This window comes from Typopeltis vanoorti, chromosome 23 (assembly GCF_054136105.1).
Source record: "Typopeltis vanoorti isolate ZY-2024b chromosome 23, IOZ_Tvanoo_1.0, whole genome shotgun sequence".
Classification (NCBI taxonomy): Eukaryota; Metazoa; Arthropoda; class Arachnida; order Uropygi; family Thelyphonidae; genus Typopeltis; species Typopeltis vanoorti.
The window spans coordinates 2,503,948-2,529,993 of record NC_143571.1 but is presented as its reverse complement, the minus strand read 5'-3'; the positions used below and the strand labels follow the sequence as shown (position 1 = coordinate 2,529,993).

Sequence of the window (26,046 nt, the reverse complement as noted above, 5' to 3'; positions counted from 1 at the left end):
TTTTCTAATTGATAACATGATTAGTTACATAAAATGATCAGTGTCAGTTATTAATGCTCGGTTTTTTCTAACAAGTGTAGTTTCCTAATGTAATATCTTAACTTCTTAATTATTTTCTCCTGAGAAGTCATATAGATTATTTAGTTCAGTCTCACTGTAGTTTATTATAGATAAATGTTTCAAATTTAGTGTATACTCATTTATTATTTCTTGTCTGTGTAATGTGTGTACAATTAAATCTATATGCACAGTTTTTTATATATATATATATATATATATACAGGATGTTCGGGATAAATTTGACATATTTATAATTAATTATATTTTTCCGTAAGTTACATGTATTAACACACACTTCTCTTCATTTAAAAGTTTGGACCCTTCTTCATTCATATACAAGATGTCAGAAAGGATGGATAGCTGGAACCCACCTGAATCATGGAAGAGAATAACTTGTATCATGATGATTCGTGCCCGCCATCAAAATAAGGATATTACGACTGCTGCCCAATGCTCCCTGAATACAGTAAAAACAATAAGCATGAACTAGAGACTTGCAATGGTGACTACGAGGATGTAGCAAGAAGAAAGATCCCTAGCAGACGATCTGATTGCGTTCGTACAGCAGAATTCCTCGCAAATCTGCAGGAACAGGTGTTGAAGAACCCTGGCATTGGAATTCGGGCTTTGTTCGTGGAGTTGCTAACTGTAGTCAAGCCCTGGATAACAAGGGTAACCAATGGTAGGCCGTATGTATGGCAGCAGGATTCGGCCCCTTGCCACACCTCTGGGAAAAGTCAAAAATGGTTGTCTGAAAATTTCTACGACTTCACCAGTCCAAATGTTTGGCCTCCAAACTCCCCAGACCTTAACCCCATGGATTATTTTGTATGGGGCGCAGTTGAAAAAGACACCAATCGCACTTCCAGTAATACAAAAGCCCAGTTAATGGATAAAATTAAAACAGTTTTTGCGGCCCTTCCCAGGGAGACTGTAGCATCAGCTTGTTCGAGGTTCCGAAGCAGAATTGAAGCTGTGATCGATGCTAATGGTGGTTATTTTGAGTAAATCTTGTTGATAGTATTGTAATTAACTCTGCCTGTAATGTTTTTTTGTCAATTCATTAAATTTAATAGATACAAAGAAGATTTTCTTTTTCCTTATGAAACTGTCAAATTTATCCCGAACACCCTGTATATATATATGTGTGCTGTATATTCATGATATAAGGATCAAAACATAGAGTTAGCAGTTTTAAACTAATTTTAAACTCTTGTTATAGTATTAAATCATTTTATTCAAAATAGTAGCTGATTCCAAAATATTAAAAATGATTTTTAATTTTTTTTTAAAAATCATATTCTGAAAATGAGTCTCTGTATAAATGAAGCCCTTTGGTCGGAAAGACCTTGGTTCTATTCCCATCTATGTTGTGAGGAACCTTTATCTGGCTCTTTCAATTAAAGGTGAGTTACCTGGTCTCATACAGAGGTAGAGGGTTTTTTCACCCTGAAACTGAGGTTTTTCATCCCTTAGAACACGCAAATTGTCCATGTGAACACACACACACATGGATTTACAGCAATGAATACTTACACCAATATCTGGAAAAGAGGGGGGGGGGTTCTCACCACATGTCATTACACCCATATTCAACCATGAGTCACATCATAGTAGCCAATCTCCTGGACAGGAGATGACACACGAATGAGATGGGGAATTTTGAAAATGCACCTAAGTCTTTTCATAACATTTCAAAATCTATAAAAATAGTTTCATTTTTAACTAATTGTATGAAGAGCCGAAGGCTTCACTTTATTAGGACACTTCTTGGCAATTCTTACAGTAGAGTATGTAAGTTCTGTTCGCTACAAACTTGGTATCATCTAGGTCTACCTACTTACTGATGAGACCTCAATAAAGGTTGAAACCGGTCTGGGTAGTGACCTTCTCTCATAATGTAGAACAGTAATACAGCTCCTAGGAGCTGGGTTTCACATTATGGATAAATACCAAGAACAGAGATCAGAGCTTGCTCCACCCTTACTATTAATTGCCTCAGTGTTGCACTACCAGGTGGACTATGAGTTGCCCTGGTGTTGCACGCATAAGCTTATGCTTGGACTCACCGAACTTAATATAGTTTCTATATTCAGCATGAAACTCTTTGAGTTTCTTATTCGGCTATGAAACAATATGGGATGTAATATCCCTTGACTAAAATAGTTTCATTTTTATTTTTTTAGAGCTCATCACTATAGATAGTTTAAAAAAATTAGTTTTGTCATAGTGTGCAAAACTTTAGAAATGAAGTGAGAAACTGTCATTTTTTTTTAAAGGGATTCACTTGAGTTAAAGGACTTTGAATTAATTGACATTGGGTGATTTTTTTTAGTCTTTTTAATAGTGCAGGTTATCTTTTAAAATTGAATGACATGAATATCATTTGAATTTACTTTTGGTAATTGACATTGCATCTAATTTTTTTAAATTTAATTTTATTTTTTGAATAGGCTTATTATAGACAGGGTGTTGCTCTTCAATGTCAAGGCCGTCATGCTGATGCTCTGGCTGCTTTTGCATCTGGACTTGCCCAGGATCCAAAAAGTCTTCAGTTACTCGCCGGATTAGTAGAAGCAGCCATGAAATCTCCTTTGAGAGGTATAAATTTATATTTCATATTATAAGATTTTTATGAAAAAAAGATTTTATGAAAAGATTTGGTACATTGCTACACAAGAAGTTGGTAACTGAATTGGAACATATTGGTGTTTGGATAGGTCACTGGCTGTTAAATAGTTATCAAGTTGTGTATGGAGGGGTTTAATTTGTATGTCAATGTTATCTGGGTTGCTTTAACTAGAGATATGCAACTGTTTGCATATGATGCAAAATTGGAAAGAACTATGAGGAGTCAAAGAGATATTGTTGCCTTAAGGAGAACCTGAATAGATTGTATGAGTGGGAAATTGAGTGGAATTATAAATTTAATGTTGCATAGTATGATGTTCTGAAATTTGGCAGGCAGTGATGGGAGGCAAAGTATACACTTGGTGGAGAAATTTTGAAGGAGGTAGAGGAGTGAGAGATCTGGAAGTGGTGGTAGACAAGGACCTGAATTTCAGGGATCACATTGCACAATTTGTGAAGTTATAACATCAGATTATGGCAATGATGCAGAGGAGCTTAACATGCAGAAATAAAGAAGTTATGATTCTATTTTATAAGACCTTAACAGGCCTCATAAGTATTACTGTTCACAGATTTAGTTACCTGGTTTTTATAGTGATGAGGATACATTAGAACAGGTCCAGAGATGATTGACTAAGGTGATAACTGGTCTTTGGAATGTGGGGTATGAAAACAGACTTCGTAAATGCAATTTACGAGGCCTCGTGAATAGGAAGAGATATGATTGAGACAAATAACTTGGTAAAGGGTTTGTTACTAAGCTAATGTGAAAGAATAAAAAGCTAATGTAGAATTAGAAGCTAGTCCTGGAAAGTGTATAAGGAGGGAATGAGAAGCAGGTTCTATGTATAGAGAGTGGTTGGCAAGTGGAATGCACTATCTTGTGGTGCAGTCAATGTTTGGACACATTAATGAGTTAAAAAGTACAGCTTGATGAGATTTGTGTGTGATGGTGTGTATTTTCCACAGTGAGTCTTTTGATTCTATGGAGGTTAATAATGTTAATAATAATAATAAAATCTTCCCTTTTTTGGACAGAAAAATTTTCATAAATAAGGGGATTTGAAACTGAAAGTGGTTGCCATTCAGAGTAGGAGAGAAAATAAATCTTATATTGAGAAGGAAAAAATATAAAAACATCTTAAAATGAATCAATGTCAAGCTTCTTTCATTTTTAAAATGAAATAAAAAAAAATTAAAAAAAAAAAAGTTTCATTTTTATTTTTTTTAGAGCTCATCACTATAGATAGTTTAAAAAAATTAGTTTTGTCATAGTGTGCAAAACTTTAGAAATGAAGTGAGAAACTGTCATTTTTTTTTTATAGACTCAAATATAAACGTCCAATGTTATTTTCCTAATGTTAATTAAAGTAATTAATGTGGGGGACACGACCCCACCTCGTAGTGAGTTATGAAACCCAAAAATTTGGGTTTCATAACTCATATGGGGCTGTAGTGCCAAAGAAGAAGAAGAAAAAGAAGTAAAGTAATTATTCTAACACCGGGTGTTGTGTCTCCATAAATTCTTCACTATGAATAGACTCAAATATTATTGGAGGGAAATAAATGATAGAATTGGAAACCAAGGATCAAATCTTGGAGACTGTACAAACTCAAAACAACATTGATTGAATAATCCATGAATGCATGTGGTGAAGAGATTTCAAATTGCATTTCTCTCTCTTTCAGGAGCTGAATTATAAATTACTACTCTGTTTATTTTTGTACTGGTTTGAAATTTTCAAAAAAATGCACAAAAGAAAATCAAATGAAATTACAAAACTCCGTTTATTCAAGATTTATTTCCCCCTTTTCCCCCATCCCTTTGGGCAAAAGGATATTGAACCCTCCTAATAATATATATTTTATGAATGCAAATCCATGTGTGTGTGTGTGTGTTCATGGGGCTGGTTTGCCTGTTCTGAGGGATGAAAAACCCGAGTTTCTGGGTGAAAAAACTTCTACTACAGTATGAGACCGGCTAACTCACCTTTAGTTGAAGGAAGAACCAGATAAAGTTCCTCACATCATAATGGGAATCAAACCCAGGTCTTTCCAACCAAAGGGCTTAATCTATACCAACTGGGCTACAGAGGGAGGCTCTTCATTCAAGATGTTTATGGAATGATAACTTTATTCACTCATTCCTTGTGTTATCATGAGAATTGAAGAAACCTTATGACACAAGTATCTATGAAAGAGCAATTACAAATTCTTCATGGGGAAGAAATAACTAAGAAGACCAGTAGATTCGGTAAATTATCTGTGTTACAAGGTAGGCTGTAACAAAAATATCCTTTTTTAAAAAATACTTTGATCACAAGATTATTCCTATTTTCTCAAAAACCATCAAATCTCCAGGCGCACATAATATCTATTTAAACGTAAGTCTATCACTCATCCGTAATGAACTTTGAGCTGTGAAACGTGAACTTGCCATTAATGTATGCCGTTTTATTTCTAATCTCCAGAACAATATTACTTCCATTGTAGATCCTCAATTATTCCATGTAGTTTTAATGGTCGTTAAGCACTCTTGTTGCTGATCATTTAACAAATAATTCAATCGGTGTTTAGATCGCAAATTCAGTTCTCTTCTCTATAAGCAAGGCCTACATCCTACTGTTCCAGATAATTGGGTAGTTAATGTCTCAGGATGCCCTTTAATTGAAAGTGAAATTCTTATTCATTCCAAAGAATATGAATTTGTTATAGTTCCTAAGTAGATAACTTACTTAGATTTCCTTTTTAATATTAAACGGAATCTATCTGTTTTCTCTAGTGAGGATGCCAATAAACTTCATCTGGAAGTCTCATCTGTGCTACTGAAATTGAAGCTTCCTCCTACAAAAATCTCCTTAGCAGAAATTAAAGCTTTACAATCCTTTAGACACAACAGTCATCTCGTTATTACAAAAGAAGACAAAAGCTAAAGCCACGGTAGTTACGGACACTGCAAATTACAAATGAAAAATATCTTTCTTACCAAGTGATAGGTCACCCAGAGGGGGGCTTGGCTCCCCCCAAAGAAAAAGGGAAAAAACACTAGAAAAATTTCCAAAAATCTTTTCCTAATTAAAATTCATTTTTTTATTTATTTATGTTGTGTCGTGTCTTCTATTTCTATACTACTTGTGAATTAGCGATCTTTGCAGAAGCTCAGTCATAGGTCGTATGCGATGCATAGTGTGTATTCTGAAATCGTCTACTCAACTCCCCCCCCCCAAGATTAAATCCTGAGTGCGCTCTACCGGGTCAACCTACCAGGAAATGGATCACAACAGTCAACAACAGAAAATTAAACTAGCTGTTAAGCAAAGTCGTAAGCCTTGATAGAGAGACCATAGACAAACTTAAAACTTATTTTACTAGAATTCTTTGTTTCCATGGTCTGCCAAAGATCCACAAGGAAGGTATTCCTCTTTGTCCGATTTTCTGGATAAAGTGAAAAACGTTTCTATACACCGTAACAATTTAATGGTTCGTTTTGATGTTGAATCACTTTTTGCTAACGTACCTCTAGAAGGTAAGATATGCTTCGTTCACTCTCATAAGCCTTTCCACCAGATATAGTAAAATTATTTGACTTTCATTCTGGCTATTTTCTTTGTCAAAACAGAATCTTTAGACAAGTTGAAGGAACTGCTGTGGGGAGTTCACTTCCTTTAGCTCTTGCCAACTTCTATTTGGAACATTTAGAAGACATCCTTTTCTCATCCATATACCCTCAGCCTTCGTTTTGGGTACATTATATAAATGAAGTTTTTGCGATCTGGCCCCACAACAAGATACATTACCTGACTTTTTAGCAAGCATGAATTAATTTCACTATGGAAGTAAGAAAAAGGAAACAAATTATCCTTCTTACACATCCTATTCCTCCACTCATCATCAGGTGAACTAATTACTTCTGTTTATCGAACACCTACCTTCAAATTAGCACTGCATTCAACAGCAATCTACTCACCATCCCTCTCAGAAGATTGGAATTATCAAAATTTTATTACATGGTGTTCACATTATATGCTCTACGCCACAACAACTACAGCACGAACTTTTAAACATCAAATGACATGAAACTCAATGGCTTATCACAGCAGACCACACAACATCTTTTGATTCCCATAACCCTAGCTCTAATAACAAGGAAGCAGTGCATAGAGTCCCTATCCCAGGAAGGAATCTTTAGAAGAGCTCAGTATACTTTTAACCACCAATGAAAACTAAAAGTATACTAAGCTCTTCTAAAGATCCCTTTCCTTCCTTGTCCCACTCAGGTGTATACCAAATTCATTGCATCTGTATCCTACCCTACATAGTTGAAACAAGCCATACTGTCCCAAAATGAAAAGAAGAACATAAATGAAACATCAAATACTTTTGTAATGGAAAAGAGGTCTTTCCGCCTGTAAACCTAAAGCATGTCACTTGATTGACCGGAAAAAGTATCCAGTCTTTACATCAGACTACAACCTGGAATGAACATGGAAGCCTGTGAAACCATATAGTGAAGACCATAGAAAACAAATTTAATTGGAAAACAACACAGTAACTCTCAGGCAGCTAACAGAAATTCAGAGTAACAGAACTTTAAGAAAAAAATAACTACTGATGTAATTTTTACTAAGATAATTATGTTTTATTGTATTTTATATTATTATTATTAGTTTGTTTATTTATTTCATTTTTTTTTGTCAGAAGGCACTATGGTCAGCAGTTAACCAAGCAGTTATTCTCATTGCATTGTAGTATTATCAGTGTAGCTTGTGATCCATTGTTTAATCAAATAATCAAATCAAATAGTCAGAGATTCATTTGATTAACCATATATGGACTGTTGTGCACAGATTTGGTCTCCTGGTTTTCAAAAGGATGAGGAGATATTGGAAAAGGTCCAGAGATGATTGACTAAGGTGGTTTCTTCTCTCTGGAATGTTGAGTATGAAGACACATTGAGGAAATACAAATTGCAGAGACTAGTGGATAGGAGGAGAGATATAATTGAGGATATGATATGATAAAAGGAGAGTGTGCACAATAGGGTAGGAGCAAATTTTTGCCTGAGGAGTGGTGGGTGATTGGAATGCATTATCTGAGAGTATTGTAAATGTGGAGACAGTGAATATATTTAAGGCATGATATGATGAACTGTGGGTGTAATAGTGGAATCTCCCATTATGAGTCACTTGACTCCAGGGAAGTCTGATGATGATGATGATAATAATAATAATACTTATATATATGTATTCCTGAAGATGACCTTGATATAAAGGTTGAAATGTTAAATTTTATCTTAATTTTAATTAAAGTGAATTCTTAAACACAGTAATGTGTTTCTATAATTTGTAGCCTCTGTAGCGCAATTGGTAGAACAGTGGAATATTGCGCCCTTCGATTGGAAAAGACTTGGGTTCGATTCTCGTCATGATGAGGGGAATCCTTATGTAGGGAACTTTCAGTTCTAAGTTAGCTGATCTCATATGGTGGTAGCAGGGTTTTTTCTCCCGGAAACTCTGGTTTTTCATCCTGTGTACATACAAATCGGCCTTCAGAACACACGCAATTTAAAGACAAAAATTACTGTTGTTGGTGATGGGCAATAGATGGCGTTGATGATAGTAGTGTCATAGTTGGAGAATTAAGTAGCAGTGAAGAGGATTAGATGTATTTAGTGAAGTAGAGTAGTGTGTACCATCCCACGATGAGTCCTTGGACTCCTTGGAGGTGTCACATAATAATAATAATAATAATTATTCACAATCATTAGCACAGAGCTCCAAGGCAAATTATTTTTATTGAAAATGGACATCACATCACTTCTTGATGGATCTAGATTTGGGCGTGGCATTAATGTTCAGTTTATCAATAGCAGACTCCGTGCAAATAAGGATACTAGCTGTTGCAGAATTTTCTCATTCTCGTACAACAGATAACATCAACAGAATAGTTATGTAGTGTTAAGTAAATTAGATTTAAGTGTTAATCAAGTATTGCTTACAATGCAAGATGAAAGCTGTTCAGAGATATGTCAAGTGAAGAAAGCAACAATATTAATGAATTGAGTGATGGTGAAATTTAGTGAAGTTAAATTGTAAAATGTTTCTTCAATTAAGTGTGCTGTGCGTTTTGCAGCTTGCAGTAAAAGATATTTTAAATAGTGGTATGTATGCAAATAGTATATATGAAGATGAAAATTAACTAAAAAGCTATGTTCTCCTGCTATACAAATTTTTCCAAAAGAATTGCTTCTGGAAAAAAACAATAAAAATATCATATATCTACTGTGGATGTAGTTACTTGGTAGTGCTCAATATATGACATGATTTCCTGTTTTTTGGAACTCCAAATAGGATATCATTATTGATGAGTGCACTGATAAAAGATATTATCTTTTATCAGTGTGGGTTTGTTGGCTTTCAGCAGCTTAGATGATATAAAGATTAGAGGGGGAAAAAATGCTTTTGAAGAATAAGGCATTGTATTTAGAGTCTGCATTAAATGTTTTGTTATCTGAAAAGCAACAAGAAGATGCCATTGAAAAGTTCAGAGAAACAAGTTATTTTGCCTAAATGCATAGACAATATTTTAGTTGTTCACATAAATTTAATTTATCATAACTGTTCTTGTATATACAATAAATTTTGTTATGCATTGTTATTGTTTAATTTTTCATTTTTAACTTTATTAATGACAAATTTACCTCTTTAACAACCAACCAAATATTCAGTTTGAAATTTAGCTGAAGCATACTGAATTAAATTTTATATGCAAATGTTTTGAACAAAAAATAGACACTCATCAAAATTTTTTTATTAATTTTTAATGAGTATATACACTTTTTTCTTCAAAACATTTGTTTATAAAATTGAATTCAGTATGCTTCAGCCAAATTTACCCACTAGTCCACTTATATACAGGGGCTGCTAACTTCACATCAATAGTATCAGTACCCATGATGCAAAAACATGGGAAAGATCATTATCCAGACCATTTCCAATCATTTTTAAGTACTCATTTAAGTATCTTCATGACCAAGTCTAGCTCCCACTGGTGAGTACTTAATAAAGATTGCAAATGAACCTAGTCATGAAGATACTTAATGTACAAACTTTATTTATTTACAGTTGGGTAAAGGATTAAAACAAGAATATAATTTCTTTCGAGTATAATATACTTTGTAGTTGAGCAGTTTATTGTTTAAATTTTCTACAACAGCCAGGAGTACCAAACCATACCTGTAGTGGTTTATTATAATTATTATTATTATTATTCAGGCCTCCATGGAGTCAAAAAGACTCATCACGGGAGGTCCTTCCTAGGAAACACAAAGTCTATCATACCACTCCTTAAACTCATTGACCGTTCTCGCTCTCCCCACTCTATCAGGCAATTCATTTCCACTGTTCAACCACCCTCCATGCAAAGAAACCACTCCTCACCCTGTTGCTCACAGCTTCCTTTTGTAACTTCCAGGGATGGCCCCTTGTCATCACTCCTTCCTGCTGTTCAACCAAGCGAAAAACTCCCCAGTGTCAATCCTGTAACCACCTTTCAACAGTTTAAAAGTCTCAAACATATTACCTCTCCTTCTTCTATCTACTAAACTTAACTTCTATCTAACAACTGCAGTTCACTTTCCCTCAGCCGAACCTCATAACTAACATTGTACAATCCTGAAACCATCTTTGTTATCTGCCTCTGTACCCTTTCCACAGTTTTATCCCTTCGAATCCTAAGAACCAAATCTGAGAACAATAGTCTAAGTGTGGTTTGATTAGGGACTTATACAACGGAATGATAACTCTTTTATCTCTGCAGGTCAGCGTCCTTCTCAGTATTGCAGCAGTCCTCTGTGTTACTTTCACCACCTTTGCAATGTGCCCTGAATTTCAGGTTTCTATCAACGATCAACCCCAGATCCCTTGTCTCCCCTACTTCATCCAGTACAACTCCTCCGATGGAGTATGAAGTGTCCCATCGATGTGTCCCATACCTCAAGACCTTACATTTTACTGTGTTGAACAGATACCCCCATTCATTTGCCCATCTGTCTAGCTTATTCAAATCCTCTTGCAGGGATACCACATCTGCACAATTACTAATAACTTTTCCCAGCTTAACATCATCTGCAAACAACTGAATATCCCCCTGCAATCTACTGACAATGTCATTGATATAAAGGTTAAACAATATAGGTTCCAGTACTGAGCCCTGTAGGGACTCCCACTTGTAATCTTCTGCCTCCTTGAAACTTCCCCACCATACACAACTCTGTGATACCTATTGGACAGTCAATCTTGAATCCAGTTGACCAACCTGACATCCAAACCCATGTACTGCAACTTAAATATCAGATTATCATGTGGCACCCTGTCAAATGCCTTTGCTAAATCCAAGAAAATGGCAGTATATGCCTTTCCCTCATCTATTGCTCTTGTAACTTTATTATAAAAGGCTAGCATATTACTAAAACAAGAGCACCCCTTAACAAATCCATGTTGACTCTCACAGATAACATTACCCTCATCTGCCCAATGGTATATACGGTCCCTCACTAATTTCTCCAAGATCTTAACAACTACTGATGACACACAAACTGGCCTATAATTAGACACTTCCAGTCTGCTATCACCCTTATGCAATGGCACTGTCTTACCTTTCTTCCATTCCCTGGGCACCTTTCCCATAGCCAGACTTTCATTGAAAAGCCAGGTCAATGGAGCTGTCAGTTCTTTAGCGCATTCTCTCAAAACTCGTGGTGAAATACCATCCAGTCCCACAGCTTTATTGACATCCAGAGTACTCAGTATTTGGAACACACTCTCCTCCTGCACCTCTAAACCTCGAACCTGCCCTATCTCTCTAGTATTAAAATTTACACCTCCAGGATAAATATTCCAATAAAGTGTTCAGGGAATTTTTTGGCCACATAGCTAAAAAATTTCCTAGTATTTTCTTTGGATCTTTGGGCCAATCTCTTCTCATATTCAAGTTTCGCCTTCCTTACCATACTAGTCACCTGGCCTGTGTCTTATATTCATCATGCATCTGCTCTTCACCTGTCTCCTTATATCTCTTCCATAGCCTCTTTTTCGCATGCAATTCCTGTTTAATATTGTTTGTCATCCACTTTACACCAAATTGTGTCCTCTTCTTCACTTGTGGAATACAGCTTACTATTGTTGCTAACAAATATTCCTTCACAATTTCACAAGCACTAATGATATCCTGGCCTTCCAATTCCTCCCTTCACGAAACTTCCCCAGGTTGATATCTTAGACTATTATAATCACCTGCCTTATAATTCCACATACGTTCCCGTCTCTTTGATACTCCTGCATGTCTATTCATCTTCCAAGTCAAAATCATATGGTCACTCTCTCCAACTGGTGGGAGAGATGTCATCTCAGTTATTATAAACTCTTCTGATGCTATGACCAAATCCAAAATTCTTGAACCTCTTGTTCCCTCTATTACATGTTGACTAAGACATTTGTTCCTCAAAAATTCTAGAAATTTCAATCCTTTATGGCAGGTAAATTCTGAATGAAAGAGAAATTATTCCATAATTAATTCATTCAGATTTAACAAGTAACTACATTCCCGGAACTAATAATTGTGCATCAGAGAACAGAAAACTAATTGTAAATTACTGATAACATTTATAACTTAAGTATTTTTCTTTATCCTTTATACTCTTATTGGTCATTGTTAAATTTACCAGAAGTTAAAAATATGTGAACCTTGTGTTAATGTGTAAGTATCTGAGTCATATTGCAAGCAAGATAATCGGATTAAGCATTGAAGGCCTGAAGCGAACACGTGCGCTAGAGTAGAGTTGCATGCGGAAGTTTCCAGCGAACACGTGCGCTAGGAGAAGTGGCGGCACTGGGTGCTGGAGGAGGTGCCGGGCACAAGAAAAAAGGAGAAGAATGTGAAGTAGGAAGAAAAACATCGCGCCTCAGATATATAAGGCTTGGCAGTGCCAGCTCGTGGCTTTTTTCTCTTCGTCTATGGATGTGAGTTCCGGAGTTCCCGAGGAAGGTTGCAGGAGCACACAGGCATGTCGTTAGACAGCCCACCGGTCAAGCAGTAGTTCAGTGACTACAGACCTCGGCCCTGCAGAAGGTACGACGTAGACCGGCAAGTTATGCCAAACCACTTGATCCGATAGCGGCAAGCTAGAGTAGCTTACTTCGAAGGAGGTGAATGATGTCCAAGCCACCAGTTGTTCCTTTCAGATGAAATTAAGCAGACGCGTGGTAAACGAAATGAAAGCACTCCAGATACAAATGAGGAGAAGGCCAAGTACTTCTACGGTCCCTGGTAATGTAAAATTTTGTTCTATTATGCATTTGTACTAAGAGGGATAATTCGTGTTCGTGCAAGGAACTTTCTAGTTATTCAAAGTTCATTAAATGAAAGGACTCTAGGGCTTAAACAATGAGAAAAAGGGGAAACTGTATGTTCTAAGAAAAAAGATTGTGTAGGAATACGTTAATGCTATATGATGTACTCAGTCTGTTAACTCATTAGTGTCTAGAAATGTTGATTACTAATTGGAATTTTTAGCTATTAGTTGAAGCTCTAATCTAGTCTCAGTTGAGATTTTGAGGCATGTTATAAAATATTAAGAGAGAGTTTGCATCACTTAATGAATTGAGCTCAATATGAAAGATAGTTGTGATTCTAAGCTAGTAATTGTTGTTATCTGTAATATATCTGATTTGATGAATTAATGTCCTTCCTTTTTATTAATCTAACAACTTGCCTGATTTTGATCTCTTTGCACTACTCATAAAAATCAGAACCAATGTGGGAGTTAAGACGTAATAGTAGCTATGACTGCAATGAAATATAAGTTTAGTAAGATTTAAGTACTTAACGAACTTATCAAGGAATTAGTTTATAGTGTACAATTCTGAGTGTTAATTCTCTGATTATTGAGTTATTCTCTTGTCTAGAATTTAGGATAGAGCAGCATCATAATATAAATATTTCCTAAATCCGAAAAGGGATTAGAACCAGAAATGAAACAAAGGAATTGGCGCTACCCAAGGGCAATCCCTTTGTCTTCCATACTTTGCACTTTCTTCATTATATTAATTGGCCTAGAAGTGAAAGTGCGACTGCATAAGATTACTAACGTTAATATAAACAAGTAGAAATTTATAGAATAACAAGAGTAAGAAAATATTATATTGCTACATGCATCTTCTTCTCCTCAATTTATACTGCTGTAGTTAAAATCTCCCATAGCAGTCATTCTCCTTGTACTTGCCAAGCTCAACTGTCTAAACATTTCCTGGTCCCCACCCTCTGTGCTCCTTGGTTTGTATCAACACCCCACTAAATATCCTGTCTTGCTCACCTCTACCTCACACCATATGCTTTCAAAATCAATAGTGTCATTGCCTTCCAAAGCCTCCATTCTTAGAGGACATAAGTCGTCGCATATCATAAGCAGTACTCCACCACCATGCTTTCCCTTCCTATCCTGCTGAAAAATGCTGTACCCTGCTACTTCTATTCCTGTTATTATATTCTCTTTTGTCAACCACGTCTCAGTGATACCAATAATCTTTGACTAGGCTGATGCTATCAGTGCCACCAATTCCTTTCCTTTATTCCGGATGCTCTTGGCATTAGTATAAAGCATAAAAATGCCACTGTTTCTATACCTATCATTATCCCCTCTAGACTCCACTGGGTTCAGTGTTACCCGATGTCCTCTCCCCTTCTCCCAAGTACCCATTCCCACAAGAGGCCACCCCTGCTACCATCTCCCTGGGTATTCTAGTTTCCCTGCATTGACACACTGACTCGTTCAGAACAGAAATCTCTCCAGATGCCTACGTCCTTCCTCATTTAAATGCAAGCGGTGTCTCGCATACAATTCCTTTCTGTCCTCAAATGTCCTCCAAGCATCCACATATTTCAATCCTCTCTTCTGACACATTCTAGCTATTATGTTATTCAATATGACTGCTCTTCTGCTCACCTCGTCACTATCATACCTAGACAACATGCACACTATCTTTCCTCTCTGCATTTTCTTTTGTACAACCTCAAGCAAGAATCTCATATCTCTCTCCACCCAATTTACATTGCTTCTCAAGTCATTTGTTTCTACCATCACAGTCATCTCATCCACCCTTTCACCCCCCCTCTTAATTGCCATAGCCACACTTTCTATCATTCCTCCAGGCAAACACTCCTCAGGCATCCTATCTTGCACACCACATTTTCTATAGGACTGTAGGCTTTTTTTGTAGGCCATAATATGTGGGTCTACAGAATGTGTCACATTCTGTAGACCCACATATTATTCACCTGATAGTGTCCTTCAGCAAAATATCAGATGTAGTAAGTAAAGTATTTTAATTAATTTGTTCATATACATTGTCATCTCCTTTCCAAAAATAGCAATAGGATACTTATAGTTGTTGAAGTTCAGTACTCAGTTATCAGAACAAAACATTCAAATACGTGCTCATTGTGGGTAGGCAATCAGACAGGCATGGCAATCAGGAATGATACTAATATACAGCTTACAAAATTATTTGAATAGGCTGAACCTGTAAGCAAATAATAATGTTTGTCAATTCAGTGTTAGTAAGTGTAAAGTCTTCAAAACTTTGGTGGTGAGTTAAACCTAATATAATTAATTATATTAGTATAATTAAACCTATCTGGTCAAAGAGTTGGATTACTAGCAGTCCAGTAATAGGTAATTAACTGTATTCTGATATTTTGATAAAAATAGTTTTGAAAAAATATTTTTTTCATTCTTATAGTTTTCTCTTTTTCATTTTTAGCTACATTGGAACCTACCTATCGTCAGCTTCAAACAATGCGTCTGGATAAATCCCCATTTGTAATCACATCAGTAGTAGGCCAGGAACTTCTGGCAGCTAGTCATCATGCTGCTGCTGTTGTGGTACTGGAGTCTGCTCTTCGTATCGGTACCTGCAGTTTAAAATTGAGAGGTTCAGTCTTTTCAGCTTTGAGTTCTGCATATTGGGCATTAAACAGTTTGGATAGAGCAATAGCTTACATGCAGCAAGATCTTGCTGTGGCAAAGTCACTTGGTGAGTTACCTAATTAAAAATTTTGCATGTGATTTAAAGTTTCAAATTAGATTTCTTTTAAGAGTATAGTAATCTCTCTCTCAATTCTTCTGAAATGTTACATTTTCAAGTATATCATTAATATCAACTCTATAATACAAAAATCAGCTATTAAAAATAATAGTAAGATGTATATTGTATAGGTCTCTGGTGTGATACCTTGTGTAATATTTATGGGGATGATACAGAAATCAGGTTTCCAAATTGAGAATAAATTTGGAAACTTAATTGAAGAGAGGCAATAAATTAAATATGATTCGATTAAATATTATATAAGCGCCTCCGTAGCGCAATTGGAAGAACGACGGTACATTGCGCCCTTCGATTGGAATAGGCCTAAGATCGATTCTCGTCGCGACGGGAGGAATCTTTATCTGGTCGATTTCAATCGAAGGTGAGTTAGCCGATCTCATACGGAGGTAGCAGGGTTTTTTCATCCCGCATACATACAAATCGGCCCTTCAGAACACATGCAATTTACAGACAAAAAAAATTACTAGTTGTGGTGGTGTTGGAGGTGGGCGGTAGATGGCGTTGATGGAGATGATTCGTAGTAGAGGTTAGGTGTAGAGACAGTTGTAGGTGTCCTCCTGCGATGAGTCTTCGGACTCCTTGGAGGTATCAGGAATAATAATAATAAAAAATTCACATATTTAAAGATCGTCATCATGCGTATCAAGGATTTAGGCCTAGCATGGCCTGTTCCGGCCTTAGAAGTCATCGTTGAATTGTTTAAGAGGACGTCCTGGTTTTCTTTTTCCTAATGGCTTGTACTTTAAGGCTAGTTTTGGTAAACTTTCTGTTTCCATTCTTTGAACGTGTTCCATTCATTTATGTTTATATTTTTTAATTTTTTCTATTACTGGCTCTTGCTTTAATTCTTTCATGATTTCTTTGTTTCTTTTGTAATCAAATAGGGTATACTTTGCAGTTTTTCTCATAAACTTCATTTCTGCTGTTATTAATCTTTGTTTGTCTTTTTGTTTTATTGTCCAGATTTTGCTTCCATACATTAAGACTGGTAGGGCTAATGTATTATATACTTTTAGTCTGGTTTGTTTTTAAACTAGGTTTGGTTTAAATATAGAGTTAATTACACCTGTTATTTTTAAATATTTTGCAATTTTTACGTTTATATCTTTTTCATTTTCATATGCGATCATACATCCTAAGTAGTTAAATGAATTCACCTGTTCTAAGATCTTGTTATCTATAACTATTTTAGTTCTTGCTGCATCCTGTCCTTTAAAGGCCATAGTTTTTGATTTTTCTGTTGATATTATCATACCATAATCTTTGGCTATCTCATTTAGATCTAAAATAGCTTTCTGTAAGTTATCTTCATTTAAAGATAATTAAATCACTTAATGTCTTAACTTTTTAATTCACATGGAATCTAATAACCTGACAAAAAAAAAAAATTCCTGGAACCCATTGCTGGAATTGCTCAGAGCAAATATTTATTTGCAAAATAAATATTTGCTCTGAGCAAATATTTATTGAGCAAAAGCAAATATGTATTTAATCATTATTTAATCATATTTAATCATGCTACACACTCAACCCTAGGTCACTACTCTAGTGACCTAGGGTTCTCTACTAAAGTCACTACTGTTTAATTTATATATATTGATGATATAGTGGATGATTGGAGAGGGGAAATATTCAACTGTTTGCTGATGATGCAAAGCTGGGGAGGGCAATAGTTGATAAAAGTGCTGTAGATATCCTGCATGATGATTTAAATAAATGCACTGTGTGGCAAAGAACAATGGTTATCAATTTAGTTTTGCAAATGCAAAGTAATGCAATTTGGGATGAAAAGATCATATTTTGTATCAAATTGATGGTACTGGATTACAGGAAATTGATGAGGATATAAATTTGAAGTTCAGAGGACATATTGCAGAAGTTGGCAAAAGAGTTATTATTATTATTACCCCAAGACCTCATGGAGTCAAAGACTCATCTGGGAGGTCTTTTTATCACACATACAGCTCATCATACTGTGTTTTAATTGAAACTCTTTGCAGACCACATTCTCAGGCAAGGCATTCCAATCATTCACAACTCTGCATGAAAAAAAACCTGCCTCTCACTTCCCTACTCACACCCTCTTTATACAGTTTCCAGGGATGACCTCTGGTTATCCCCCGATCACCCACTGTTCTCTGTAAAACTTCTCCAGCATTGATCCTATAACAACCCCTTACCAACTTGTAGGTCTCTATCATATCTCCCCTCTTCCTCCTGTCCACCGGACTCTGCAAATTACATCTTCTCAATCTTTCATCATACTCGACATTCCAGAGGTCAGAAACTACCTTGGTCAATCACCTTTGGACCCTTTCCAACATCTCTTCATCCTTCTGAAAACCCGGTGACCAAATCTGGACACAATAGTCCATGTGTGGCCTAATCAAAGCCTTATACAACGGAACAAGAATCTCTCTACTTACACACGTCAGTGTCCTCCGCATCATTCTCAGTAGCCTTTGTGTTGTCTTCACAATTTTGGCTGTGTCCCCAAAATTTCAGATCCTTATACACTGTCACCCCCAGATCTCTTATTTCTTCCACCTCCAACATTATATCCTCACCAAGCATAAATTTTGCATCCCATCTTTGTTTTCCAAATTGTAAAACCTTACATTTTGCAATATTGAACTCGCATACCCATTTCCGTGCCCAGTCACTCAATTTATTCAAGTTTTGTTGTAAGGCCACAACATCTTCATTACTCTTCATGGTTCATCCCAACTTTCCATCATCTGCAAACAACTGAATATCTCCATCCAAATCTTCACCTATATCGTTAATATACAAGTTAAACAGTAATGTCCCCAAAACAGACCCCTGAGGAACTCCACTAGTGACTTTCCTTTTCCTGGATATCACTCCCCCATACACAACTTGTTGATACCTATCAGATAGCCAGTCTCCAGTCCAATGCACAAATCTAATATCCAACCCCATCTACTCTAGTTTGACTATCAATGTATCATGAGGTACTCTATCAAAAGCCTTTGTGAAATCTAAGTATATTACTGTGTATCCTTCTCCTCTGTCCAAGAAAGCAGTCACTTTATCATAATAAGTAAGTAGGTTACTAAAACATGACCTCCCTTTAGTAAATCCATGTCCATCAAAGATAATACCATTGTTATCAACCCAACTCTGGATCCCAGTTCTCACAAGCTTCTCCAAGAACTTAACCACAACACCTGACATAGAGATAGGCCTATAGTTTAATGCTTGAGTTCGATCACCTCCTTTATGAAGTGGCACAATCTTGCCCTCCTTCCACTCCTTAGGGACTTGACCGAGTGTAAGACTTATATTAAAAAAATATTTCAAGACAGGTGTCAACTCCCTGGCACTTTCCTTCAGAATACATGACGATATATTATCAAGTCTCACAGCCTTATTAACATCTAGTTTACTCAACTCCCCATGCACCTCTTGTTCACTTACAGTCAGTCTCTCCACCCCATCATCTACTGCTCTCAATCTCTCCATGAAGTCACATTCACAAGATTGAAAGACCTGTATGAACTGCTCATTAAGTATCTCTCCACCACACATTCTGTAACAGCATCTTAATATTATTTATCTTAATACTTAATACTTGAGTGTAAGCAAACAAAGTGTGCATGTGAATTATCTTCACAACTAGGCTACTTTTACATAGAGGCTGATGATGTCATATTAATTGCCTTAGTGATAAGATAATATACCTTTTTATTACTTTTATATGTAAAATATATGACTTCTGAATTAATTCAATCATGGTATCTCTTCTGGTTCTGGCTGTGATGAGACCTGAATAATGTTTGAAACTGTTGAGTAGTAGCCTCTCATAATGCATAGCACTATGCATGTCGAAAAGAAAGTTTTCTTTGCATTATGGGTACTAAGGAAATAGATGTGAAGTCAGTAGCCTCTATATATAAGTAGCTTAGTCATGAAGATATTTCACATGTAAACTTTGTTTACTTACACTTGGATAAGAAGATAATTTCTTTATAAGTTTAATTTAATAGAAAAGTAAAGCTAGTTTGAATTGCAGGTGGGCTTCAAGAAAGAAGATGCTCCACATGCACACTTTGTTTGCTTACACTTGGATAAAGTATTAAAGAAGAATATCATTTCTTATCAAGTTTAATTCAATTTGTAACAAAAACCAGAAGACTAGTACTACTCACCAGCAGCCAACACCCTTGTCCTTTTCATAATTCAAAGGAAATTTTGAGCCAGAACAAATTAAAAAAAAAAAAAGAGAACTGTGGCATTCTCTGACATGGGATTTGAAATCTGATCAGCTCACATCCTGTATATTGCTCTTACAATTGAAGGAACCGTGCAGATTGTTATTTGTACAGTTTATGTTTTGTTTAGGAATAATGGAAAAGATAACAGGAATGATCAATAATATTTTCAAACCTAACCAAGCTCAACAGTATACAAGAATAAGAGTTTATAAAGTTTGGCCTAGTGAATTGAAGTGAATTATGAACTGTAAAAACTGCAGAAGATAAAAGAATAGAAACTGGAGAAATGAAATTCCCATGAAGGACAGCAAGCAATACTCTTTGGTACAAAAAAAAAAGCACAGAAATACATACAGAACTAAAAAGAGACTCAGTATTGGGCAAAGTATATGAATACTGAAAGAAGTGGATTAAACATATTGAAAAAATGAACAGTTCAAGACTATCCCCAAAAAATACTTCGATACCACTCAATTGAAGGATATAGAAGTCAGGGATAACCAAGAAAAAGATGGAATGAGACTGGAACAGGCCACTTGGCCTAAATCCCTGAAATGATGATGATGAGGAGGGAGGGGAGGAATAATGGGTTGGGTTTGGGCAACTGCAAGTGGTGGTGCATACCATTCATAATTAGGCCACAATTTTATTAACTACAACTGATGGTTATATACATATATTGAAACTTTTTTGCATGCATGCATTATTGATGTTTTTTTATGGTTTGTGTTGCTTTTAATGTTTTTTTGTTTGTTTTTTTGTTTTATGAAATTAATTTTTATTGGAAATTTTTTCTTATCCGCAGGTGGTAGTGTATTTCTTTCTGTTGTAATTTATGGTTAGTTGAGAAGAATAGTTGAATAAAGAATAAAAGAAATTTATTGGGAACTGAAAGACCTGTGAATATGTCATTCACACTGATGGGGAGATTCCAGTCTTTTACATGTGCTTGTGTCAGATCTGGCAAAGCAAGTGGTAGTAGAATTATTGGTTATCTGGTTGGGAGCCTTATTTGTTATTCACCAGCTATGGTCTTATGTACTATCTAGATGCCAGCTTGTGGAATTCTTTACTGTTATGCTCTGTCATGGGTTCTTACAGTGTTTGGAATGTTCTTGAAAAGTGTCATCCATATTGCCTATAATAATTATTATTATTATTATTCATGACACCCCCAAGGAGTCCATGGACTCATCGTGGGAGGACACCTTGAACCTCTACTACTAATCATCTACATCAATGCCATCTACTGCTCACCACCACAACCAGTATTTTTTGTCTGTAAATTGCGTGTGTTCTGAAGGGCCAATTTGTCTGTATGCGGGATGAAAAACCTGAGTTTCCAGGAGAAAACACCCTGCTACCTCCATATGGAAGACTTTGCTCTGTAGACCAGATGTAGTAACAGTCATTTCAGTTCTCCAATAAGCATAGTGTTGTTTCTCTGTATGATGAAAATCATTTAGCTAGAGGTTTTGTTGTCATTTCCTCCTTTGTTCAGTCAAAACTAGAAAGAAACTTATGAAGTGGTTTAAAAAAGAAATTTTCTTTCATACAATAGCGAGCTCCTAATTTCAAAAGCATAAAAATATGCCCAAGAAATTTGAAACAAATCATAATAGGAACAGAATTTCATTTTTTTCCACTCACATTTAGAGCATTTTTCTGAGAATGTTGGTGTAGTGAACAAAGAACTGGGCGAAAATTTTCACCATGATAATATAAAAGAGATAGAAAGAAGTTATGAGATATATTAAAACATCAGAACAATGGCTAATTATTGTTTGTGTTTAAAAAAGAGAAACTGTATTCACAGGGTAGGGAAAAAAAATCATAAAATGATCATTTACCGACAAATGAAGGAACAATATGTTCTTTAAAAAATATATATATCATTCTAAATAAATATACTTTTATATAACATTGTCATTTTCTACCATTGTTTATTCATTAAAGTTTAATGTTTCTCTGATACGTTTCATTGTCTATATTAAAATGTTTAACACAAACAAAAAAAGCAACAAAAAACTCAAACGGTTCCCAACAGGTGTTGTTTCTATAAATTGAAAAATATTGGATTAATGGTTTAATCACGTGTGTCATTAGGCACATCATACACAGTCTATACATTGTTGTGTAAGCTCTGTATGTAATTGTTGTGATTGTTAGAAGTGGTTGTGAATGTTACACAGGGCTGTTGCCAGATTAGATTGCGCCCTGAGGCAAACAATTAAATATCGCCCCTGATGAAGTATAAGACAAAATTATAAGAAAATCTCCAATTGTTATTTTGTTTTTATTACAAGAGAAACATTAATGCAAAACGATTACATAATAATATTAATTAAATGTTTGCTTTACAGCTCTATCGCACAATAAAACTGTTTATAAGCTCTTCTAAATTTAAATTATTCCATCTCTATTGATATAGTTGCTAATCTAACCAATCTTTCTTGGGTCATTGCTGTTCGCAAATAATTTTTAATTAGTTTAAGCTTGGAAAAACTTCTTTCCACACTTGCTATGCTAACAGGAATTGTTAGTGTAACGATGCCACCTATACTGTAATATGGCTGAACATGCGCCCTTATTAAGCTGTGCCGTGAGGCAGGCTGCCTCTATGCTACACCCTGTCGACGGTACTGATGCTACATATACTAATTCGGCAAATCAGCCCTGAGAACACATGCAATTTACAGATGATGGTGGTAGTGCCATTGTGATAGTAGTTGGAGGATTAATCAAGGGAGATAGTCAGTTGAGTATAGTGGAGAAAAATGCTCTCCTGCAATGAGTCCTGGGACTTCTTGGAAGTGTCATGTAATAATAATAAAAATAATTAATGACTTGCAGATGTCACAAGCTACAGCCCTTGGTTTCGATTTTGTGTGTCAAGTGAGAAAATGACCTCAGAAGACTTGAACAAACTGATAAAATTATTCTCTTCTAAGTAAGGCATGGGGCAAGCTTGCCAATTTACCATATGAGGATGAGTGCTGTGAGTCCATTTGTTCAGATTGTTCAAGGAGTCTTGAACAATGAGAGCCATATTACATTGGCTCTCATCAATATCTCTGTCATCTATTTTTGTTTATACTAAAGCTGAAAATGATGCAATAAATTATCAAGGCATACACCGAAAACTGATCTTGCATCATGTCTAAATAGAAGTCATGCGTTCTGGTCTCTTACCAAAGCTATTGGTCATAACTTTTGTTCAACCCTACTTCCATTTGTTTTGTATTCAGGTTTTCTGGTCTGCTGCATGGTTATTCATGGAAAAAAAGCCAATTCCCTAGCTTTTACCTTTTCCTCTAATTCTTGCCTAGATCTTGGTGAATGTCATCTTACCATTCCAAACATGTGCCATCCAATATCCGTTTTGTTTTTTGTCAGAAAAATCTTGTCCAAACTAGATGCCAAACTTTCTCCTGTGCAGATGGCAGCATTTCTTCCAGTTGTTCTGAATGCTACATCTTATTCTTTGTTCCCTTTTTATTCTTTCCTATTCCACTGGTATCTTATCTGTAGCTTTGAAATTAGTCCACATTCACCCATTCTTAAGAATGATAACAAATGTACCTGTCAACTTATTCTCCAATATCTCTCACTTCAATTCTTTTTAAAGTAATGGAATGCTGCTATCAATCAACAAAGAATCTTCTTGCTTCCACCTTTAGACACATTAGTCTTTGTATTACTATCAAGCGTCCATGGAGTACAAAGTCTCATCATGGGAGGTTGAACACTTGCAGACCACAATAACTATCATATCTTGCCTTGAACACGCTCAAGTTGGAGCACTCGCTACCCACTCTGGCAATGCATTGGAGCCTCTGTTATAGAAGAGCCTATAGCAAAAAAATACCATGTGTGGGCTGAGTGGCAGGCTGTAAGTTCGAATCTCTTGCCATGGATGTTTGTAAAAGTCTTCAGACATAATCGATAGGTGGGTGGTTGATGGAGAGATATCAAAGAGTAGTTTATTCAGGAGTAGAGTCCAAAAGACGGCATGTGACTAGTGGTGTGCCGCAGGGTTCTGTTCTTGGACCACTGCTGTTTAATCTGTTCATTAACGATATAGGGAAGGATCTAAGAGGAACAGTTCATTTGTTTGCTGATGATGCAAAGTTGGGTAGGGCGATAGTGAATGCAGAAGATGTCAGAATCTTGCAGGATGACCTGGATAGATTGGAGTTCTGGGCTAAGGAGAATGGATGTCAATTTAATGTGACAAAATGTAAGGTTATGCATTTTGGGGTGAAAAGATTAGCAGCAGTATATCACATTGGTGGAACTGTACTCTAGGAGATTGACGAGGCCAGGGACTTAGGAGTGTTGGTGGATAGGGAGATGAAGTTTAGGGGGTACATTGCAAAAGTAGCTAAATCAGCTCATCAACTCACTTGGTTGTTGAAAAATACCTTGACGAGCAGAGACAAGCAAGTTATTGTACCTCTGTACTGAGCCTTGATAAGACCTCATCTCGACTACTGTGCCCAGATTTGTCACCTAGGTTTCCTCTTGATGGGAAGGAGGTGGAGAGGATCCAGAGGCAAATGACGAAGATGATAGCAGGTCTATGGAATGAACCTTATGAGAACAGGTTGAAGATTTGTGGGTTGCAGAAATTAGTTGATAGGCGGAAAAGGGGAGATATGATTGAGACATTCAAATTGCTAAATGGTTCTATAGGATTAATTCAGAGGATATTTTTGAGATTAGGACTGGTGGTGGAAGAACTAGGGGACACCTATGGAAGCTGGGCAAGAGTGTGGTTAGCAGGGGCGTTAGAGCTGGGTTCTTTACTTTTAGAGTGGTGAATGAGTGGAATGAGCTGCCAGAGTCTGTTGTGGGTGCTATGACGGTGAGTGAGTTCAAGGCAAGGTATGATAGATACTGTGAGAATGTCATATAGTTGTGTGGTAATGATGTTTGGGGCCTCCCTCGATGAGTCTAAGGACTCCCTGGAGTCACCCGTAATAATAATAATTTTTGTTGCCTGGTGTGAGACCACAATGATTGCAAGCCTGTTTATTTGAGGTGTGATGTTGCTTGAAAGTGTACCATGTTTGTTCTCTAAAGCAGAGTTTCCAGATTATCCAACTCTTCACCAATCCCTAGTACTAATATGTAATAGATTTATAACCTTTCATATGATTAATATGAAAGGTTGTAAATGTGTCATCATTAAGTCCAATCTCAGAGAGGGAGAGAGAATTATAACTGAAAAGTTTGATTCCCTCTCTCTCACTGAGATTGGACTTAATGATGTTTCATATCAATAAAGTTAATATAATTAATAGTATGAAAATTTTCTTTTAATTATAGGTGACCAGGCTGGAGAATGTCGTGCTCATGGAAACCTTGGTTCTGCTTATTTCTCCAAGGGTAATTATAAAGAAGCTCTAACAAGCCATCGCTACCAGCTTGTTTTGGCTATGAAATGCAAGGACACACAGGCTGCTGCTACAGCTCTCACTAGTCTAGGTATGAAAATTAATAATAATAGCATGTTCTAAGAATGGCATTATTTTATGACACGATTTATTGTCATTACAACTGAATTTACAGCTATTATATATATATAATAATAATATATATATATATATATATTATATATGAAACGTACTATTAACTCGGGGTTGGGATATGTTCATTTTTCTAAATTAACTGACTTAAACCCGAGAATAATAACACAATGACATTTATTTGAAAAAAAAACGCAACATGTTTCGTCAAAAATGACTTCTTCAGGCGATAAGAACATAGAAAAGATAATAAAAGACACTTAAATTAACATTGACACACTCCAAAGCTATACAATTACAAAGTCATAATATTCGACTGTAAATTACAGTTATGAGCTTGAACTACAGTCCGAGTTAATGTTCTATTGTTGTGCACCTGTGCGTGTGTGGAATCACGCGATCTCCAGTAAAAAATATATATAT

General features: G+C 36.0%; 1 protein-coding gene across 1 annotated transcript in view; it reads left to right on the top strand.

Annotated features, from left to right (window-relative positions):
• Positions 1–26,046, top strand: part of LOC150093573 (tetratricopeptide repeat protein 28-like) — a 462,929-nt gene that overhangs the window by 176,199 nt on the left and 260,684 nt on the right. The window contains exons 3-5 of the mRNA XM_090412721.1: positions 2,514–2,661; positions 15,510–15,782; positions 25,424–25,582. Of these exons, the coding sequence (XP_090268847.1) occupies positions 2,514–2,661; positions 15,510–15,782; positions 25,424–25,582 (580 nt within the window). The remainder of the gene's footprint in view (positions 1–2,513; positions 2,662–15,509; positions 15,783–25,423; positions 25,583–26,046) is intronic.